Here is a 17,711-nt window from a genome sequence, read left to right as displayed (position 1 = left end):
TATATATATTTTCCCAGTTGAGTATCATCAGTTTACAGAACATTTTAACAAATGTGTATTATCTATTACAGAAACAGCTCTACATTAGGGGCTTTAACATCTAAAACAGCGTAGGCAACTAGGTCTGCCATGCGACCTCCATGAAATGAAATGTTTGGCAGCAGCCGGAAAATGTTTAATTATTTTTCTCTTATTCCTCATATACTGAACTAGTTGAAACTAGTCTCATTTCACACAAGTTTTGGTGGTTTTAAGATTAACCTGAGAAAAGTAACCTACATTTTTCTTCTCTCCAGGGTGATGTGGTACGACTGTTTCATGCAGAGCAAGAGAAATTCCTTACATGTGACGATCACAGAAAAAAGCAATATGTGTTTCTACGCACTACGGGACGACAGTCAGCTACCTCAGCAACCAGCAGCAAAGCCCTATGGGAGATAGAAGTGAGCAGGAATATTGTTAGAGCTGGTTTTTCCTATTGTGCACTTGTATGCAATCCTAGGTGTAGATTTTCTGAACTGCAGCAACAAAAACCTGAATAGAGACTGTGATCTGTTTCCTATTTATTTTATATCATCAACTTTTTGTGCTCTTGCGTCAGGTCGTACAGCACGATCCGTGCCGAGGGGGCGCAGGGTACTGGAACAGCCTGTTTAGGTTCAAACACTTGGCCACTGGACACTACCTGGCTGCAGAGGTCAGCACGCCTCCAACCTCCATTTGTTTGTCTGTCTGTCTCTTTAACAGCAAGATTATGCAAAAACTACCAGGGCAAATTCATGAAAGCAGGTGAAGAGGGGGAGTGCAGCAAAAAAAGAACCCATTTTTATTTTTGCTGTGGATTCAGACCTCTTAATTCAAATATGTGAAGCTGTGATTTTTAAGGCCCTCTTTGGTTATAATTGGAGCCAAGTGATCTAAACATCCTATTAATAACATGTTACTCATCAGCTTTTCTATTCCAAGAACTTCCATTAGACTTTATTTACACTGAAGAAAATATCAGTGACCCAACATTCAGTTCATTTTCCTAAGTTACAATCTTCCGAATGCTTTTTGGACTGGATTTATTTATTTATTTTACGAAGTAGTGAATCACTTTTGTGTTTTTTGCAGCTGAACCCAGATTATGAAGAGGAGTGCCTGGACTCACGCTCTTCAGTAAGTAGACGTTTTTTAAAAAGTCATAATATTTAGAAATATTTAATTGGAATCCAGTGCTTAATAAGCCTTAGTAGGTGAATGTCATGGCCACAGAAAGAATTTGTGTAGTGTAGAAGAGCATCTCCAATCTAATTCTTCAGTTTTTAAAAATATATGCTAATGTGTAATTATTTTCACATATCACATATGTATTTGTATTTTATAGTTTAGTTTAACAGATACCATATTGGTGAAACTCACCTACTCATTTCTTAATATGGAACCTTGTTTATAATAATTATAATGGCATCCATTTGGGTTTCCTCAAAATCTCAACTTAATAACTCAGAATTTTGAGACAATAACCTCAAATTGTGACTTAAAAATAAAATGAATAAAAAAACAGAAGGCATAGCCTCTTTTCCCGTGTTATAATCAGAGCTGTATTGTTTACCATTTCCACCAGTAGAGGGCTCAGTGTAGCTTTACTGGATGTGAATGTTTTAACTTTCAGCGAACAGCAGATGGCAGCTTTCACTGTGAATGTGTGTTCCTGAAACGTGCAGTAGCAGTGTGCCTCAGCCATACACTGCACTTGAAGGAGGCCTCATCTCACAGGCCGGGCCGAAGTTGTTCACATCTGTTGGCCAAGCTGTAACAAGTGAACCAAATCCTAGCCAGTCACCTCCACAGTTTACGGCCTTGCTCTTCAGATTAAAAGGAAATTAGTTTCAATTCATTATAGTTAAGTCTTTTTTCCATATAACATCTTTTGTTTATTGAGTTTTGACTTATTTAAGGTAGTCTTATGCCTTCCGTGGGAACCATTATCAGTTACTGAATTAAGACTGTGATGTTTTACGAGGGAAATGCAACTTACAAGGAGAAAAAAAAGGAAGAAATATTTATGGTCACTGTAATACATTAGCAGTATCTTGCTTCAGTTCCTAGAAATCTTTCCACACTGAGTTTTAACACTTTCACTGACATATGTCTGACATTTTTTAAAATTATTTTGCTGTTTATTTTTAATCAGACTTTATTTTTTCCCCCTTTCCCTCCAGCTTGACTCAGAGCAAGAAGCTATGAGAGCCCGTTTGAGAAATGTCCAGGACAAAGTCATGTACACTCTTGTGTCTGTTCCTGATGGAAATGACATCTCTTCCATATTTGAGCTCGACCCTACCACTTTAAGGGGGGGAGACTCACTAGTTCCCAGGTATGAAAGATAAAAAAGATGAAGCATTTCAGACCCACCCTGATTATTGTGTTATTGCGATACAGAGAAATTCATTGCCTGGTTCCTGCCCTGTCACTTTTTCCACGGAAACCCAGACAGCAGACACATTACAAGCAGGGGACTTCCACAGTATATTACCACTGTTGTAATATGTTTGCAAAACAAGCATGGCAAGTGTGTGTGATAATAATTGTTGTAAGAGAGTCTCTAACTGATGATTATTCACGATAAAGTGGATGTTGGAAGTTACGCAGGTGTAGTTGTTCTTTATGATGGCAATGCAGATAAGGATGTTGAGATAGAGCATATAATAAAGTGTGTAAAGGAGACAATTATTCTGTTCTTATGTGAACGTGTGTCTGTGTAAGTTTGGTGAGGAGTGAGAAAATATGACGCAGACTCGCAGTGTCGCAGAAGAAATGCACCGAATTTCGCTAGAATAGCTCGAGGAAGTGAAAGCTGTTGCCTAGCCACATTTATGGGAAGTGGTCGACTGACCATGTAGGCCCCAGATCATATGTATATTTGTGAACTTTTGTAAGGTGATCAAAGGTTCTGCTTCGAATGCATGATTTTTCTTAAAAAAAAAAACAATTTAAAAAAAAAAAAGGAAACTATTGTTGTCATTTCAAGCATCACCTTTTTCATGAGTTATGTAGCCTTTGCACTTATGATATATAAACAAGAACAAAACATAACAATAAAATGTCTTCTCAGAAACTCGTATGTACGCCTCAGACACTTGTGCACCAACACGTGGGTTCACAGCACCAACCAACCAATCGACAAGGAGGAAGAAAAGCCTGTCATGCTGCGTGTGAGTGACACTTAATTTACAATAATGTCTAAATCAGTAGCAAATTGTGCAGGATGCTGAGCTATAATTATGCTGGAGTTTTGGATGTAATGAGTCACCAAAAGTTCAGTGATTATAGTCAAATCTAAATCACATTGGTTCCCTCTTCCTCCTTCACCTGCTGTGCAGTAAATTTGTTATATATTAAGTGCGGGTAGCTCCTTTTTTTTTTTTTTTTTTCCACAAAAAATGCTCTTTTGCAGTTTTGATTATGGGTTCTGGGCAAAGAGCTTTAACAAGTGTTTCACAGACCAATTCTTGTTTTGTTTTTTCAAGATTGGAACTTCTGCACTCAAAGAAGACAAAGAGGCTTTTGCCATTGTGCCCGTCTCCCCAGCTGAAGTGAGAGACCTTGACTTTGCCAACGATGCCAGTAAAGTGCTGGCTTCTATTGCTGGGAAGCTGGAAAAAGGCACAATCACCCAGAATGAGAGGAGGTAAAAAATGCATAGTGGGACAGTTAGAACTTAACAGTGTTTACTGTTTAACTGTAAGCACAATCTTACTGTTATTCCTGCATATAAAATCAGAGCCGTTACCAAGCTTCTGGAGGATTTGGTGTTCTTTGTGGTGGACATTCCCAACAATGGACAGGACGTTCTGGAGATCATGGTTAACAAACCCAACAGAGAACGACAGAAGTTAATGAGAGAACAGAATATTCTCAAACAGGTGATGTCTTAATACCATAAATATAACATTTTCTAGACACTCAAGGTTAAATTTTCCATTCTGTGTGAACTTTTTGAGTCCTACTGACTTACTGAAGTCCCTCTATCTTCTCATGACATGTGGCATCTTTGCCACATTTGCTTTAGCAGTATTGCATAGTTGTATATAGTTATGTATAATGTCGTTGTTACAACTGTCTTAACATTTCTCTTAAATTCAGATCTTCAAGCTCCTGCAGGCTCCTTTTACAGATAGCGGCGATGGGCCCATGCTGCGGCTGGAGGAGTTGGCTGACCAGCGTCATGCCCCTTTCAGACACATCTGCCGCCTATGTTACAGAGTTTTACGTCACTCGCAGCAGGACTACCGCAAGAACCAGGTACTTTTTGTCTGGCCTGAAGTCTTCATAAGTGCAGTTCCCATCTGACGTTGGGTACAGGTCTCGCTGTGGTTTCTGTAAAGGTGTATTTCCGCTTAGTGAAATAAGCCATTGTTCTGTGATAACACTGATTTGATAACTGAAGCAAAATATATTCCGAATCCAAGATGTGTAACTGAAAGTACTCTGAAGTATGCGCTGGTTCATCTGCCAGGTCTCTTTATCAATTTCTGTTGGCACAAACACACAAAGCCAGTGTGATATGAGCTCATTCTATAAAGAATTCTTGTAAAGTAAAGTTACCATTTGGCTTTTCTAGGAACAGTCCATTTCTTTGGTTACAGTGTAATAGTTAGAGGAGTCATTTCATTAGGTTAAATGAAGAGGACATTGTTGACATGCTGTTCTTTTTGCACACTGATAAAGACGGGGCAAAATGAGTCAATGATGGCTTCGACTTAAGGTTATGCTATTTAGAAAGAGCATAAAGAGAGACAGGCCAAGTAATGAATGACATTCTTTAAAATGTGCTTAAGCTGTCTTTTGTTGCTTTTTGTTGAGAGCGTCTGCCTCCCTTGCAGGAGTATATAGCCAAACAGTTTCGCTTCATGCAGAAACAGATTGGTTATGATGTCCTGGCAGAGGACACAATCACAGCTCTGCTCCATAACAACCGCAAGCTCCTGGAGAAACATATTACCGCTGCAGAGATCGACACGTTTGTTAGCCTGGTGCGCAAGAACCGTGAGCCCAGGTTTGTGTGTGTGTGTCTGCATCCAATTAAAATTAAATTGAATTTAAACCATTACTTAGTTATGTGTTACCATAACTGTATGTCTGTATTGTACTTAAGAACATTCTGGTGATCAAATAAACATCCGTTGCAACATTTTGTCATTCAGTGGAGGAAATTATTATTTGTTTGCTCAGTTACAAGGAAAGGAACAGTCTCTCATTTTTATGGTAGTTTCATTTGAATGGAGATAGAAAGAATATGAACCACAAATCCAGAAAAAACACATTACATAAACATTATGCATTGACTTGCATGTCACTGAGTGCAATACTATTTTAGCCCCAAGCAAAATATGACTTAGTGCTTGGTGGGTACACTCTTTTTGGCAAGGACAGAGGTGAGACGTTTTTTTAGTTGGTCACCAGGTTTGCACACATCTCAGGGGAAGATGTGTGCAGTCCCACTCCTCTTTACAGAAAATCTCTCAATCCTCTAGGTTTCTTGGCATCCACCTGACAACTCAAGACAGACTCAAGCTCCCTTGAGTCTGGAGACAGGCTAGGTCACTGCATGACTTTAATGTGCGTCTTCTTTAGACATTCCTTTGTTGCCTTGCTGGTATGTTTTGGGTCCCATACATGCTGGAACACCCATCCAAGACCCATCTTCAGTGTGCTGGCTGAGGGAGGGATTTTCTCATCAAAGATCTTATGATCCATCCATTGGCCGCTTAATGCGTTATAATCATCCTGTGCCTTTAGCAGAAAAACAGCCCCAATCATAATGTTTCCACCTCCACGCTTGAACAGGTCAAGGTGATGCCAAAGGGTTCGATTTTGGTTTCATCAGACCACAGTACTTTCTTCCAAGCCTTCTCTGAATCATTTAGATGTCCTATGGGCGATATCTGTGTGCCACATGTGTTTCTTTTTCTGGATTTTTGGTTGATCTCTCCGCTTTAAAATGAAACCAGCAAAAAAATAGACACTGATCTTTTCTTTGTAAGTGAGCAAAACGGATAAATTGGAAAGGGGATCAAATAATTATTTCCCCCACTGTAACTCTTTGTGACATCAGAAAAGCTGAAGCCTCGCTTCAAAGACTCATCACCTCTCGTGCTTTGAGAGATCGTGGAGGTTTTTAAAAGAAGACTTGGGATTAAATGTTATACTTTTGTTTGTTCAGGTTCTTGGACTACCTGTCAGACTTGTGTGTGTCAATGAATAAGTCCATCCCTGTGACACAGGAGCTCATCTGTAATGCAGTGCTGGATCCAGCTAACGCAGACATCCTCATAGAAACGAAGTGAGTCCTCATCACTCTCTTGACCTCCTCCCTGTTCCCTCTGTTTGATGTCACTGTGAATGTACTCAGGTTTCACTTTGACAGTTGCCCATTAATTGGTGTCTAGAAAAGGCATTTTATCCAGTACTGTGATTAAAAATACAAAGGTTATTTGTCGCAGTTTTGGAATAAATAAAACATTTTTGATACAAAGGCTTTCTTCTGCCCACACGACTACACTAGCAAAGCAAATAATGTCTGTTTGTATTAAGTTTTTTCTTGATGATTTCTTTTTTTTCTGTAGACTGGTTCTTTCGAGATTTGAGATTGAAGGAGCATCACTCGGGGAGAACTCTGTGGAATCAGAGGAAGACGAGGAGGAAGTGTGGTTGTTCTGGAAAGACAACACTAAAGAGATCCGCAGTAAAAGCATCCGGGAGCTTGCTCAGGATGCCAAGGAGGGTCAGAAGGATGACCAGGAGGTGATCAGTTACTACAGGTAAATACCGCACCTCAGCCGGCTCCTTGAAGATGGAAAAGGTGTATCCTGTGATGGCAAATTTACAAAAGGAGAGCCTGACTTTACCTGTGTGGACACCTTACAGGTACCAGCTAAACCTGTTTGCCAGAATGTGTTTGGATCGTCAGTATCTGGCAATCAACAAGATCTCTGGCCAGCTGGATGTGGACCTGATCTTGCGGTGTATGTCAGATGAAGACCTGCCGTATGACCTACGAGCCTCTTTCTGTCGAATGATGCTGCACATGCATGTGGATCGTGACCCTCAGGAGCAGGTTACACCAGTCAAATATGCACGGCTGTGGTCTGAGATCCCTTCAGAGATTGCTATTGACGAGTGAGGGAGTAGACAAACTATATAATCATATTGTAAAGCATTTCTCATGTATGTGTTTGCAATTTCGTAACTTGTTGTTTACATATGGTTTACTTATAGCTATGACAATGATGGAACATCTAAAGATGAAATTAAGGAGCGATTCTCACAAACGATGGACTTTGTTGAAAACTACCTGAGAGATGTGGTGTCTCAGAGCTTCCCTTTTGCAGATAAAGAGAAGAACAAACTCACCTTTGAGGTCACCCTGGTGCTTTCTTGATATACTACAATTACACTCATGTCATAGTAGTCATGCTCCGAAAATCAAATCAGCAAACTCGCTGAAAGCATCTATTTTCCATGTTTAGGTGGTGAATCTGGCCAGGAACCTGATTTATTTTGGCTTCTACACCTTCAGTGACTTATTGAGACTAACCAAGATCCTCCTGGCTATTCTAGACTGTGTCCATGTCAGCACCATTTTTGCTTTCAACAAGCTGGACAAAGGAGATGACAGTAAAGGTAAGGGGACACAGGCTGGCAAGATGAGGACCGGAATCCCATGGATATGAAGTTCATTTGTGTGTTTTGCGTGCGTGTCAATGCTTCCAGGCAGTAATGTGATGAGGTCAATTCATGGCGTTGGTGAGCTGATGTCCCAAGTAGTGCTCAGAGGGGGGGGTTTCCTTCCCCCATCTTCAACCAGGGCCCCCAATGGTGACGCAGTCAAGACCCAGACTGAACCAGAGAAACAGGACATATTGGTCATGGACACCAAGCTCAAGATCATCGAGATCCTGCAGGTGGAAGACATACAATGTTCTAATGTTGTTATACTTCAATATAACCTTAATAAATACAGCACATTATATATGTATGTTGTTTGTTTTTGTTTTTTTCTTCACTGCAGTTCATCCTGAATGTTCGCCTGGACTACAGGATCTCCTGTCTGCTATCGATCTTTAAGAGGGAGTTTGATGAGAGTAATTCCCAAAATGACATATCTTTAGCTGGAGCAGTCGAAGGACCAAACAACATGCCAGGTTTAGAATAACATAGCTACATCATACACAAATGTGTGAACAACTTATGGACTTTGTTAGTTAGAGAGATATTTTCTGTGATTCCAGGGGCTCTGGATTTTGAGCACATAGAAGAGCAGGCAGAGGGGATATTTGGTGGAAGGTAAACACACATTGAGTATCGAAAGAGTCGAAAATATGAAATAGAGAAGTGTTTCTGAGTATATGTTCTGTTTATGTCTAGTGAAGAGAACACCCCTCTGGACCTGGATGATCAGGGTGGCCGAACCTTTTTGAGGGTCTTGCTCCATTTAACCATGCACGACTATCCTCCTCTGGTGTCTCGAGCCCTGCATCTGCTGTTCAGGCACTTCAGCCAAAGGCAGGAGGTCTTGCAGGCATTTAAGCAGGTATCCTCACAGTGACTCCCCTCAACTTAAAACTAAAGCAAGGAAATCAATAACCCGTACACTTGTTTGTGTTTTTGACATTTGCTTAAGTATATTATGATTTGCAAATACTTGTATTGCTCTAAAATGGATGAAAAACATTGAAATATTAAGAATTATTCTTTGGAGGATCTTCCTAAACCTCAGTGACACAAAATGCATATTCAGGTTTTCACAGTAACACTTTGTGGATCCTGTATAGCTTTTTGCTCTGCAGTTTGCCTAATCTTCCAGCAAATTTTTGTATTTACAGGTCCAGTTGCTCGTCACCAGCCAAGATGTGGAAAATTACAAGCAAATAAAGTCGGACCTGGACCAGCTGCGCTCCATCGTCGAGAAGTCTGAGCTCTGGGTGTATAAGAGGCTGGGGCCAGACGAGGGCATGGATGTAGTGGACGTGCTCGCCGCTGAGCCAGAACATAAAAAGGTGCAGGGTGTTATTTCCTGAACAGAGCCAATCTCATAACCCTGAAAAGCCATCCACCAAAAAGTATTCCTTTTGTTTTTTTTGTTGTTTTTTTTACCACAGTAAGGCTATAACACGCTGTTATGTCGTTCACAGGGTGACTCAGGGGGCATAGACAAACCAAAGAAAGCAGAAAGCACAAGCAGTTACAACTACAGGGTGGTGAAGGAGGTAACAAGTTTTCTACCTTGTTAAAAGATTGTTTTAACATATCTGAATATTTTGCAAATGTTGTTGTGCAGCACTAGAGTTTTTCTACATATATTTTCCTCATGTTTTTGCTTTTTCTCACCTCTCCCTCACAGATCCTGCTGCGTCTCAGCAGGTTGTGTGTCCAAGAAGGTCTGTCAGGTAGAAAAAGCAAGAAGCAGCAACAGAGGCTGCTGAGGAACATGGGGGCTCATGCTGTGGTTCTTGAGCTCTTACAGATCCCTTATGAGAAGGTGTCAATGGTTCTCAATGGGTTTATTTTTTGTTTTTATTTTTAGTAGCACATTCTTTTGTGTGTACGAGCGGGCAAACCTTCACGTTTGCCCTTTTCCACTCCAGGGAGAAGACTTACGCATGCAGGATATTATGAAGCTAGCCCATCAGTTTCTACAGAATTTCTGTGCAGGAAATCAGCAGAACCAGGCGCTGCTACACAAGCACATCAATCTTTTCCTCAACCCAGGGGTGAGCTGTCTTGTGCACTGATTGACGCTTGCAGTGTTAATGATACAAAAGCACAGATTTTGATTTTGCACAACAACAACATCTTGGAAAACTGGCTTCTCTTGTCTTTGTTTTCTTGTGTTCAGATCTTGGAGGCCATCACCATGCAGCATATCTTCATGAACAACTTCCAGCTATGCAGTGAAATAAATGAGCGTGTGGTTCAGCACTTTGTCCACTGCATTGAAACACATGGCCGCAACGTCCAATACCTGAAATTCTTACAGACTATTGTCAAGGCAGAGAACAAGTTCATCAAAAAGTGCCAAGACATTGTCATGGCAGAGGTGCTAAATCAATTCTACACAGTTTTTTTTTTTCCCCCCCCCCACTGTGTTTCACTTCTGCCACAGTTTCCTTATGTTCTAATATGTATCCGTTTCTTCCTCCAGCTGGTGAATGCTGGTGAGGATGTCCTGGTCTTCTATAATGACCGTGCCTCCTTCCAGACTCTGGTCCAGATGATGCGATCAGAGAGGGATCGCATGGATGAGAACAGTCCTCTAATGTACCACATACACCTAGTGGAGCTCTTGGCTGTGTGCACTGAGGGCAAGAACGTCTACACAGAGATAAAGTGTAATTCGCTCTTGCCACTGGATGACATAGTGCGGGTGGTGACCCATGAAGACTGTATCCCTGAGGTGAGATAAGCTGGAATGTTTGAGAGTTATGAGAAACAATAAGCTGCACAGTTTGTGATTTTAATGTACTGGAAAAATTGAAGAAATAAAGTTAGGGAGACATATCTAAAGATAAGTGTTACTGCTTGCAATAGGTATGCTATAGAGGCTGATTATCTAAAATACATTTGATTTCGTGTGGATTGCAGGTCTTACAGATTGCTAATGCAATACAGTTATTCATTGTTTTTGCTGCATGTCAAGCTTTAAAAATGTCATATAGTTAGCTTTAGTGACAAATGTATCAAATAGTGCCACATTATGAATTTTGTCCATAATGTGGTACTATTAAATCCTTAACTAGGAGTCTAGAGCTAATTGTGGTGTATCTAAAGTTACAAATTCTACAGGTATTGCTGTTGTTTTATTAGATTAGCGCCATCTTTTTTACATGAACTTTAATCTTAACCTTTCAGGTGAAGATTGCTTATATCAACTTTCTCAACCACTGCTATGTGGACACTGAGGTTGAAATGAAGGAGATCTACACCTCCAACCACATGTGGAAACTCTTTGAGAACTTTCTAGTTGACATTTGCAGAGTAAGAAACCCCATATTTATTTCAATAATGACATAAAAGCTATATTAAAGGAAAAAAGAAAACGACAAACAAGCTAAAAGACAAAATGTGTTATTTCTGTTGTTTAGGTGTGCAACAACACAAGTGACCGTAAGCATGCAGACACTATTCTTGAACGCTATGTGACAGAGACAGTCATGGGCATTGTGACCACCTTCTTCAGCTCACCTTTTTCTGACCAGAGCACCAGCCTGCAGGTAACCAGTTACAATAATGCAAAGGGGTTAAAAAAAAAAAAGCTTTTACAGTAGCTATAAATATGCTAATGTCAATATCAGCCCTGGTATACTTCAACATTTTGAAAATAACAGTAACGTGTAGAGTTCATGTAAATCTAACTGCCTAGACCATCTTTTAGGAACTAGTTATTACCTGCTAACTTTAAGCCTAATAGCAAACAGTTTGTCCTTATGTGGCCATCAGAACAAATATAAGTATAAAATATACTGTATGACTGTTGCTTCATGTAATTTTATACCAATAGCCCGAGTCTCTCTTGCAAAAGTACAATTATGGGAAAATGCCAAGACTCTGCTTCCGTAAGTGGTAAACTCAGTGTTTCCTCAGAGTTCCCGAGAACTGTGTCTGCTGAGTAACATTATTTGGAGTGGTTAGGTTGGGTTGTTGGCACCATGTTTCCTCTCTCTTCCCACTTCTGTTTTCAGCATGTTAGTCAACTTCTGGTAGAGGTAATCGGGTATTGCAAGATCAGACATGGCCAGTAGTTATTTACAATAATTTTGGTTAATGAATCATTTTTTGTTCTTTTCCTTCATAGGGTTTAAAAACTGTTTATAGAAAAAGTTTATTAAAGGTAAAAAAAAAAAAAAACCCTCGATACAGTGTTTATCTGAGTAATCACCCTTATCCAGTGATGAAACATCTGGGTGTAGTTGATTTCCGCATGACAGCACCTTCATCGACGGGGATCATTAAATGGTTGATGAGCACAAAAATGATATGAATCATAAGCTATGGTTTCACCGCCTACCCGACTGAACATCTGTGAGATTTTGGACCATCAGACTAGATAATGCTTTCCACTGCCATCATTAAATCTAATGAAATAACTTCAAAGAATAGCATTCATTGCTCGAGTAGTGTTTCAGAGAGCTAACAAAGGCACATTTAAGCTGCTCTTGTGGCACAATGTTGGCCTAACCGCTTACTATATCTTGGTTTGCTATTTAATTTGTCACCTGCTGTATGTTTTCTGTGCTCTTCAGGCTTCTCTTTTGGGGAAAATATTTCAGGTATCGGTTACAATTTAAATAAGGGCACAGAAGATCTGGGTGCTAAGATTTCTTTATTTTTTTTAAATAATATGAAAGATTTTCACAGGTGCGTTTTAGGCAAAGGTCTGCTTGATGGGTTAGCAGTAGCAACTGACCACAATAGCATGCGGGGATTAGCACAGTAATATCACAGCAGCTCAGGTACAGCACTGTGTGTGCGTGTGAGACACATCTATCAGAAAACTTCAATCAAGAATAAACTACAGTTTCACTTGTTTTTCTCTTATTCTTCTTATTTTTTTACCCAGACCAGGCAACCAGTTTTTGTGCAGCTGCTGCAAGCTGTCTTCAGGGCCTATCACTGCAACTGGTTGATGCCAGTGCAGAAGGGTCATGTTGAGAGCTGTATCAAAGTGCTCTCTGATGTTGGTAAGACCAAGGTCTTTCTCAAAATCATTCCATCATATTCAAAAGGTTTAACAGTTTATATTAATCCTAAAGCGATTTGACACTAATGTTGCATGTCTTTCTGAATCCACCAGCCAAAGGCAGAGCAATAGCCATACCTGTGGACCTGGACAACCAGGTGAACAACCTGTTTGTGAAATCCAATAACATCGTTCAGAAGACAGCCATGAGCTGGAGGCTTACTGCTCGCAACGCTGCACGCAGAGACTCTATAGTGACCGCGTCAAGGGATTACAGGAATATCATAGAGAGGCTGCAGGTTAGGTTTGTTTGAGTTTGCGCTGCTTTATGTCTCTTTATTGCACAAAAACCTTCAGGGTGTTGCTTTATCTGTAATATAGGACATCGTGTCCGCTCTCGAAGACCGTCTTCGTCCGCTGGTCCAGGCTGAGTTGTCCGTTCTGGTGGATGTGCTGCATCGGCCTGAGCTGCTCTTCCCTGAGAACACAGACTCGCGCAAGAAGTGCGAGAGCGGAGGATTTATATGCAAGTAAGGAATGCTGCGATCGATGAAATTTACAATTAAAGCGTAAAGGCCCTCATTAGGATTGAGACTAAAGCTCTAATGTTCATTTGCAGGCTGATCAAACATACCAAACAGCTGCTGGAGGAAAATGAGGAGAGACTGTGCATTAAAGTTTTGCAAACGCTTCGGGAGATGATGACTAAGGACAGAGGTTATGGAGAGAAGGTAGGAGATGCTGCAAAGCACAGGCATATTGTATTTCTATGGGGAGATGATTCACTTCACTGTAGGCGGTATGACTGTACATTTTTTACATTGTATATACTTTATTGTATCAACACAGGTTTAGAATAAAAGATGTTGATAGTTCCTTGCTATTTTTTATGTCTTTTAAAGTGCCGGGTTTAAAAAAAAAAAAAAAAAAAAAAGAAACTTTACAGCAACTAAGTTTCATTCGTTTTAACTAAAAGTGAAGCACAAAACTCCTAAAATGATGCATTTTCAAAAGGCAAGTCCTCACACAAAAACAGCAATCTGATACAATGTTTACTATGATTTTATATATGAAAATGATTTTGATGTCATCAAATCTTTTGTGTAGTTATGTAGAGTTTACACTATATACACACATACTGCATCACACGTACCCCAACCAGTTTTTTGAAGGGATTTGGCTTGTCCTTGGTTTTCAGTTAAACAGGGGTGGTCACTGCTGTGTGAGACTGTACTAATTATACTCACTTTTCCTAATATCCATGCAAAAATACTGCACATGGATATGGCACTGTATCTGTGCTCCTGAATTAGATTTTTTTTTTCAGCAATGTTAACTCACTTAACTAACATGACATGCTTTATCATTGACCTCTGCCTTAACTTCCTGCTTCCTGCATTGTTATCTAACCCCTGAAACCCTCTGTTCTCTTTCAGCTCAGGGCCTTTGATGATGAGATGGATATGCCTAAGGTTGTTTCTCTTTATCTTCCATTCATGCCCTTGTTTCCCAGAGCATCTGTTACATCTGTGAAACTATATTAGCTGTACTTTAACATTAGCCTACTGTAGCAGCTGCTTTGGCTGTGTGGGGGTTTGGGCACAGCTGGTAACAAACAGTCATAGACCAATTCTGTCTTAAACACCTGCTGCATTGTCTGCTATAAAACGGTGTGTAGATCAACTGAAAACGTGAGAAAAAAGAGAGGCTGGGAGATGTGTTCTGTTGCTGACTGCAGGTTGCTCAACTGAGCTTCCATTTTCCAAGGTAGTCAATTACTGGTTGGGCTATGTGCCAGTGCTATATTTGTATCCACTCAGTGTCCTTGCACTGTACATGACATTTTGCCAAAGTGTTGGTTGAAAGTCATTTTTGCACACATTTACTGTATTCAGGTCCAGTTAAGGGAGTTGTCTTTTTATGTAATAAACTGCAGCCCTGTGAAAAGCGGGGTCAAGAAGTTATATTTTGATATAGATTAGCTACAAGGGAAGACTATAGAAATAACACAATTTTACAGAAACTGAAATCATCTTTAAGATTAACGGACTGATGCAACAGAAATACCGATAAGAGACTGACAAAAAAAAACTGAATAGACATGAGAGTGCAGAATGCAATGACCATATGACAAACATCGCACAAAAAACCCCAAACACTAAAAAGCTGATGATAATATAAAGATTAATCTATTAAAACCATGAGATTTCCCATTGCTTAATTTCCTCTCACTCTGTTCTCATGAAGATTATTCATTGCCCTTTCCTTTTTATATTTTTATATTCCTTTGGGAAGGGGGGCTGGGTGTCTCCCCAGTATCTCCTGCTCCAATAGGGGGCGCTCTGACTGTGTGCGTGCTCTGTGTATGCGCCTATTAATGAACGTGTTGGGCTGTGAAGGGCTGAGGCAGTCACTGAGGCTGTGTCCTAGTTTTCCTTGCTTGCGAGCTGCACGATTCCTGGGTGCCTGCCAACTCTGGGCTGAGGTTACATAAGAACCAGGCTTTTTTTTTTCCTGGAACTCAGCCCCGCCGCTGATGTGTGACCTTCAGCAGTAATTGCCAATAAAAGTGTTGAGGAGCTGTTTATCCACAGAGCAGTTGTGTGCGCACGCATACATGTGCATGTGCACACCTGTGGGGGGGAAGTGAGGTGGGGGCTGTATGAGTTTCTCTCATGTGCTGCAGCTCTGTCTGGCTGTCTACACGTGAAAAGCTGCTCCTCTGTAAGAGTGGCAGGAAAGCGGAAACCCGTGCCGATCTTCATATTTCTTCTCACCTCTTTCCCCCTTTTGGCCCCATTAAATCATTGTGACACAATTCCTTAACTGCTCCAAATACCCCCCCACTTCCACTCGCACCTTTTCTCACATGGATGCAAACACACACCCGCTCTGTGTAAACGTAATGAAGTTGGCTGTGAATGTTTGCGTAGGTGTGATATGAAAGTGCGTAGCTGGCTCTTGTCTCTTCTGTTGATCTTTGAGCAAAGCAGAATAGCATTATATATGGTATAGGAGAAGGATACATGTTTGTGCGTTTGTGTTTAACAGGAAACAGAGTTTATGTGGGTCACATGAAGTCGATTTATGCAGCAGTGTCTGCAAAGTATTATGGAGGCATTTTTTGAAATGGAGAAATGGAAACAGAGACGGCCCGAGGTATATTTCTGGCCTTGCTGATGTGTGCGTACTATCCCATTGCTAAATGTCACCGAGATGAATATCAGCTTAATTCATTGCTCTTTGACTGTCAGAGTTATGTAAGAGCCAGAGGAATTCAGGATACACAGTGTTAGGCTTTCTACTCTCAGGCTTCACCTGCCCTGATGTGTGTGCGTGTGTGTGTGGTCTAGTCAAAGCAGTTATGCAAGCCTTCCATGTTGGAAAATAAGGCTTGTATCATCCCTTTCACTGCACTGTTTCTTCCTGTGGCTTGCAAGAGTAATCTTGCTTTTTTGACTTGCTTTATTTATATCTACTTAACACATTTTCTCACAGCAGGTTTTTCCATCTCTGGTCAAGACAGAAATTTGTTTTACAGCTCTGGTATAGAAGTGGGTCAGCTACAATGTAAATGACAGAGCACAGCCTTTTAATTTAAGTCTACTCTACTGTCTGCCCATAACAAGCAGTCGAGTGGTAAACCCCAGTTTTCATGTCATTCACCGCTGGTTTAAACATGACTCAGCCTCCACCTGCAAAGATGTGTTTATTTATGCACTGTCAGAGAAAAAAGAAAACACACACACGTAAATTAGCATGAATTTTTTGGTACGTGCATGTGTGTCCGCATACTTTCTTCCTTTTATGTTCAACTGAGAGGTGTGAGACTGATCGAGGGGTTTGCCCTGGGGAGATTCCAGTTTGGTGGAATATACTGTAGTTTGGGCGGATGTGGCAGACGTGAGGGGTTAGCTTGTGGTCGTTGTGGTGAGGTCGGGGGGTGGTGAGAAGCATATATCTACTCTGATCAGCGTTTTGCATTGTGGTTTGATGTAGTGACAGGGAAAACATGTCGATAGACTTGTGAAAGATGCTGATCCTCCAGCGTGTGCATGCATAGCCCCCAACCTGATGCTGAACTCTGTTATATCTGCTGCTGGGATCAGCTGTTGTGTTTGTCAAAAAGGCTTCACACTGAGAACCCAAGCCACATCTCATATCACACCTCGCTCAATAATACTCTTCATATGAAATAAATGTTGCAATGAGAAGAAGGCATAAGCTTTTTGATCATCATCAGAAGTGCTGGAAACATTAGAATCAGTAGATTTCATAGGTCATAGCTGCTGCTTATGCACAGATAATCATTTTAAAACCTGCAAGATTCAAGCTAGACTTAATTGTGTCGCTTTTTGATGCCATGTGCTAAAATCCCACTATTTGCATTTCAGCTATTCCAAAGAACTCATGAGTATATTCTGTGTTTTCCCTTTCTTCTTTTCTTGCTGTGTCTCCGTCTGTCACTTTCTCTTTCTTGCTCTGTGTCATTGTGCTTTTTCACCCCCACCCACACGCACACACCAACAAACAAAATGCGTATCTCATTTTCCTGTTAAGAAACATGTTAGAACACATTAGAACGGTCACGTAACTGAAAACAGTCCTGCTTTTTAGTCTGATTTGGGGAGATATTCTTAACTGTGAAGATGTTATGTTTAAGAGTAAAGGGTTAGAAACCTGTATTTTTTTTTAAGGGCATATATACACACACACACACACACACACACACACACACACACACACACACACACACACACGTGTGTGTGTATATATATATTAGGGGTGCAACGATACACAAAATTCTCGGTTCGGTTCGATACTTTGGTGTCACGGTTCGATATTTTTTCGATACAAAAAAAATATTCATGCCTTTTTAATTTGTCATTTATTAAATTTTCACGGCAGATTCCGAACCACATCTCTGTGCGATCATCATTTGTTTGAAGCCAGCTCACCTCCTGCAACTACTTTTCCGAGAATA

At 40.6% G+C, this 17,711-nt stretch overlaps 1 protein-coding gene across 2 annotated transcripts in view; it reads left to right on the top strand.

The window, feature by feature from the left end:
* LOC102290190 (inositol 1,4,5-trisphosphate receptor type 1) overlaps positions 1 to 17,711 on the top strand; it is a 73,695-nt gene that overhangs the window by 20,537 nt on the left and 35,447 nt on the right. Inside the window, exons 9-39 of one of the 2 annotated variants that reach the window (XM_005924872.3) lie at positions 297 to 443; positions 602 to 697; positions 1,117 to 1,161; positions 2,208 to 2,362; positions 3,101 to 3,200; positions 3,516 to 3,676; positions 3,770 to 3,911; positions 4,132 to 4,290; positions 4,872 to 5,044; positions 6,212 to 6,331; positions 6,615 to 6,809; positions 6,916 to 7,167; positions 7,267 to 7,408; positions 7,518 to 7,671; positions 7,762 to 7,952; positions 8,060 to 8,192; positions 8,280 to 8,334; positions 8,416 to 8,581; positions 8,874 to 9,047; positions 9,183 to 9,257; positions 9,392 to 9,529; positions 9,636 to 9,761; positions 9,887 to 10,087; positions 10,193 to 10,444; positions 10,900 to 11,025; positions 11,133 to 11,261; positions 12,608 to 12,728; positions 12,842 to 13,026; positions 13,109 to 13,257; positions 13,347 to 13,458; positions 14,164 to 14,202. In XM_005924872.3, coding sequence (XP_005924934.1) covers positions 297 to 443; positions 602 to 697; positions 1,117 to 1,161; positions 2,208 to 2,362; positions 3,101 to 3,200; positions 3,516 to 3,676; positions 3,770 to 3,911; positions 4,132 to 4,290; positions 4,872 to 5,044; positions 6,212 to 6,331; positions 6,615 to 6,809; positions 6,916 to 7,167; positions 7,267 to 7,408; positions 7,518 to 7,671; positions 7,762 to 7,952; positions 8,060 to 8,192; positions 8,280 to 8,334; positions 8,416 to 8,581; positions 8,874 to 9,047; positions 9,183 to 9,257; positions 9,392 to 9,529; positions 9,636 to 9,761; positions 9,887 to 10,087; positions 10,193 to 10,444; positions 10,900 to 11,025; positions 11,133 to 11,261; positions 12,608 to 12,728; positions 12,842 to 13,026; positions 13,109 to 13,257; positions 13,347 to 13,458; positions 14,164 to 14,202 — 4,413 coding nt within the window. The remainder of the gene's footprint in view (positions 1 to 296; positions 444 to 601; positions 698 to 1,116; positions 1,162 to 2,207; positions 2,363 to 3,100; positions 3,201 to 3,515; positions 3,677 to 3,769; positions 3,912 to 4,131; positions 4,291 to 4,871; positions 5,045 to 6,211; positions 6,332 to 6,614; positions 6,810 to 6,915; positions 7,168 to 7,266; positions 7,409 to 7,517; positions 7,672 to 7,761; positions 7,953 to 8,059; positions 8,193 to 8,279; positions 8,335 to 8,415; positions 8,582 to 8,873; positions 9,048 to 9,182; positions 9,258 to 9,391; positions 9,530 to 9,635; positions 9,762 to 9,886; positions 10,088 to 10,192; positions 10,445 to 10,899; positions 11,026 to 11,132; positions 11,262 to 12,607; positions 12,729 to 12,841; positions 13,027 to 13,108; positions 13,258 to 13,346; positions 13,459 to 14,163; positions 14,203 to 17,711) is intronic. The other variant, XM_005924876.3, reaches the window with a different exon arrangement.

Source organism: Haplochromis burtoni, unplaced genomic scaffold (assembly GCF_018398535.1).
Source record: "Haplochromis burtoni strain Fernald_Lab_line unplaced genomic scaffold, NCSU_Asbu1 Contig_79, whole genome shotgun sequence".
NCBI lineage: Eukaryota > Metazoa > Chordata > Actinopteri > Cichliformes > Cichlidae > Haplochromis > Haplochromis burtoni.
This window is presented reverse-complemented; position numbering and strand designations above follow the sequence as displayed.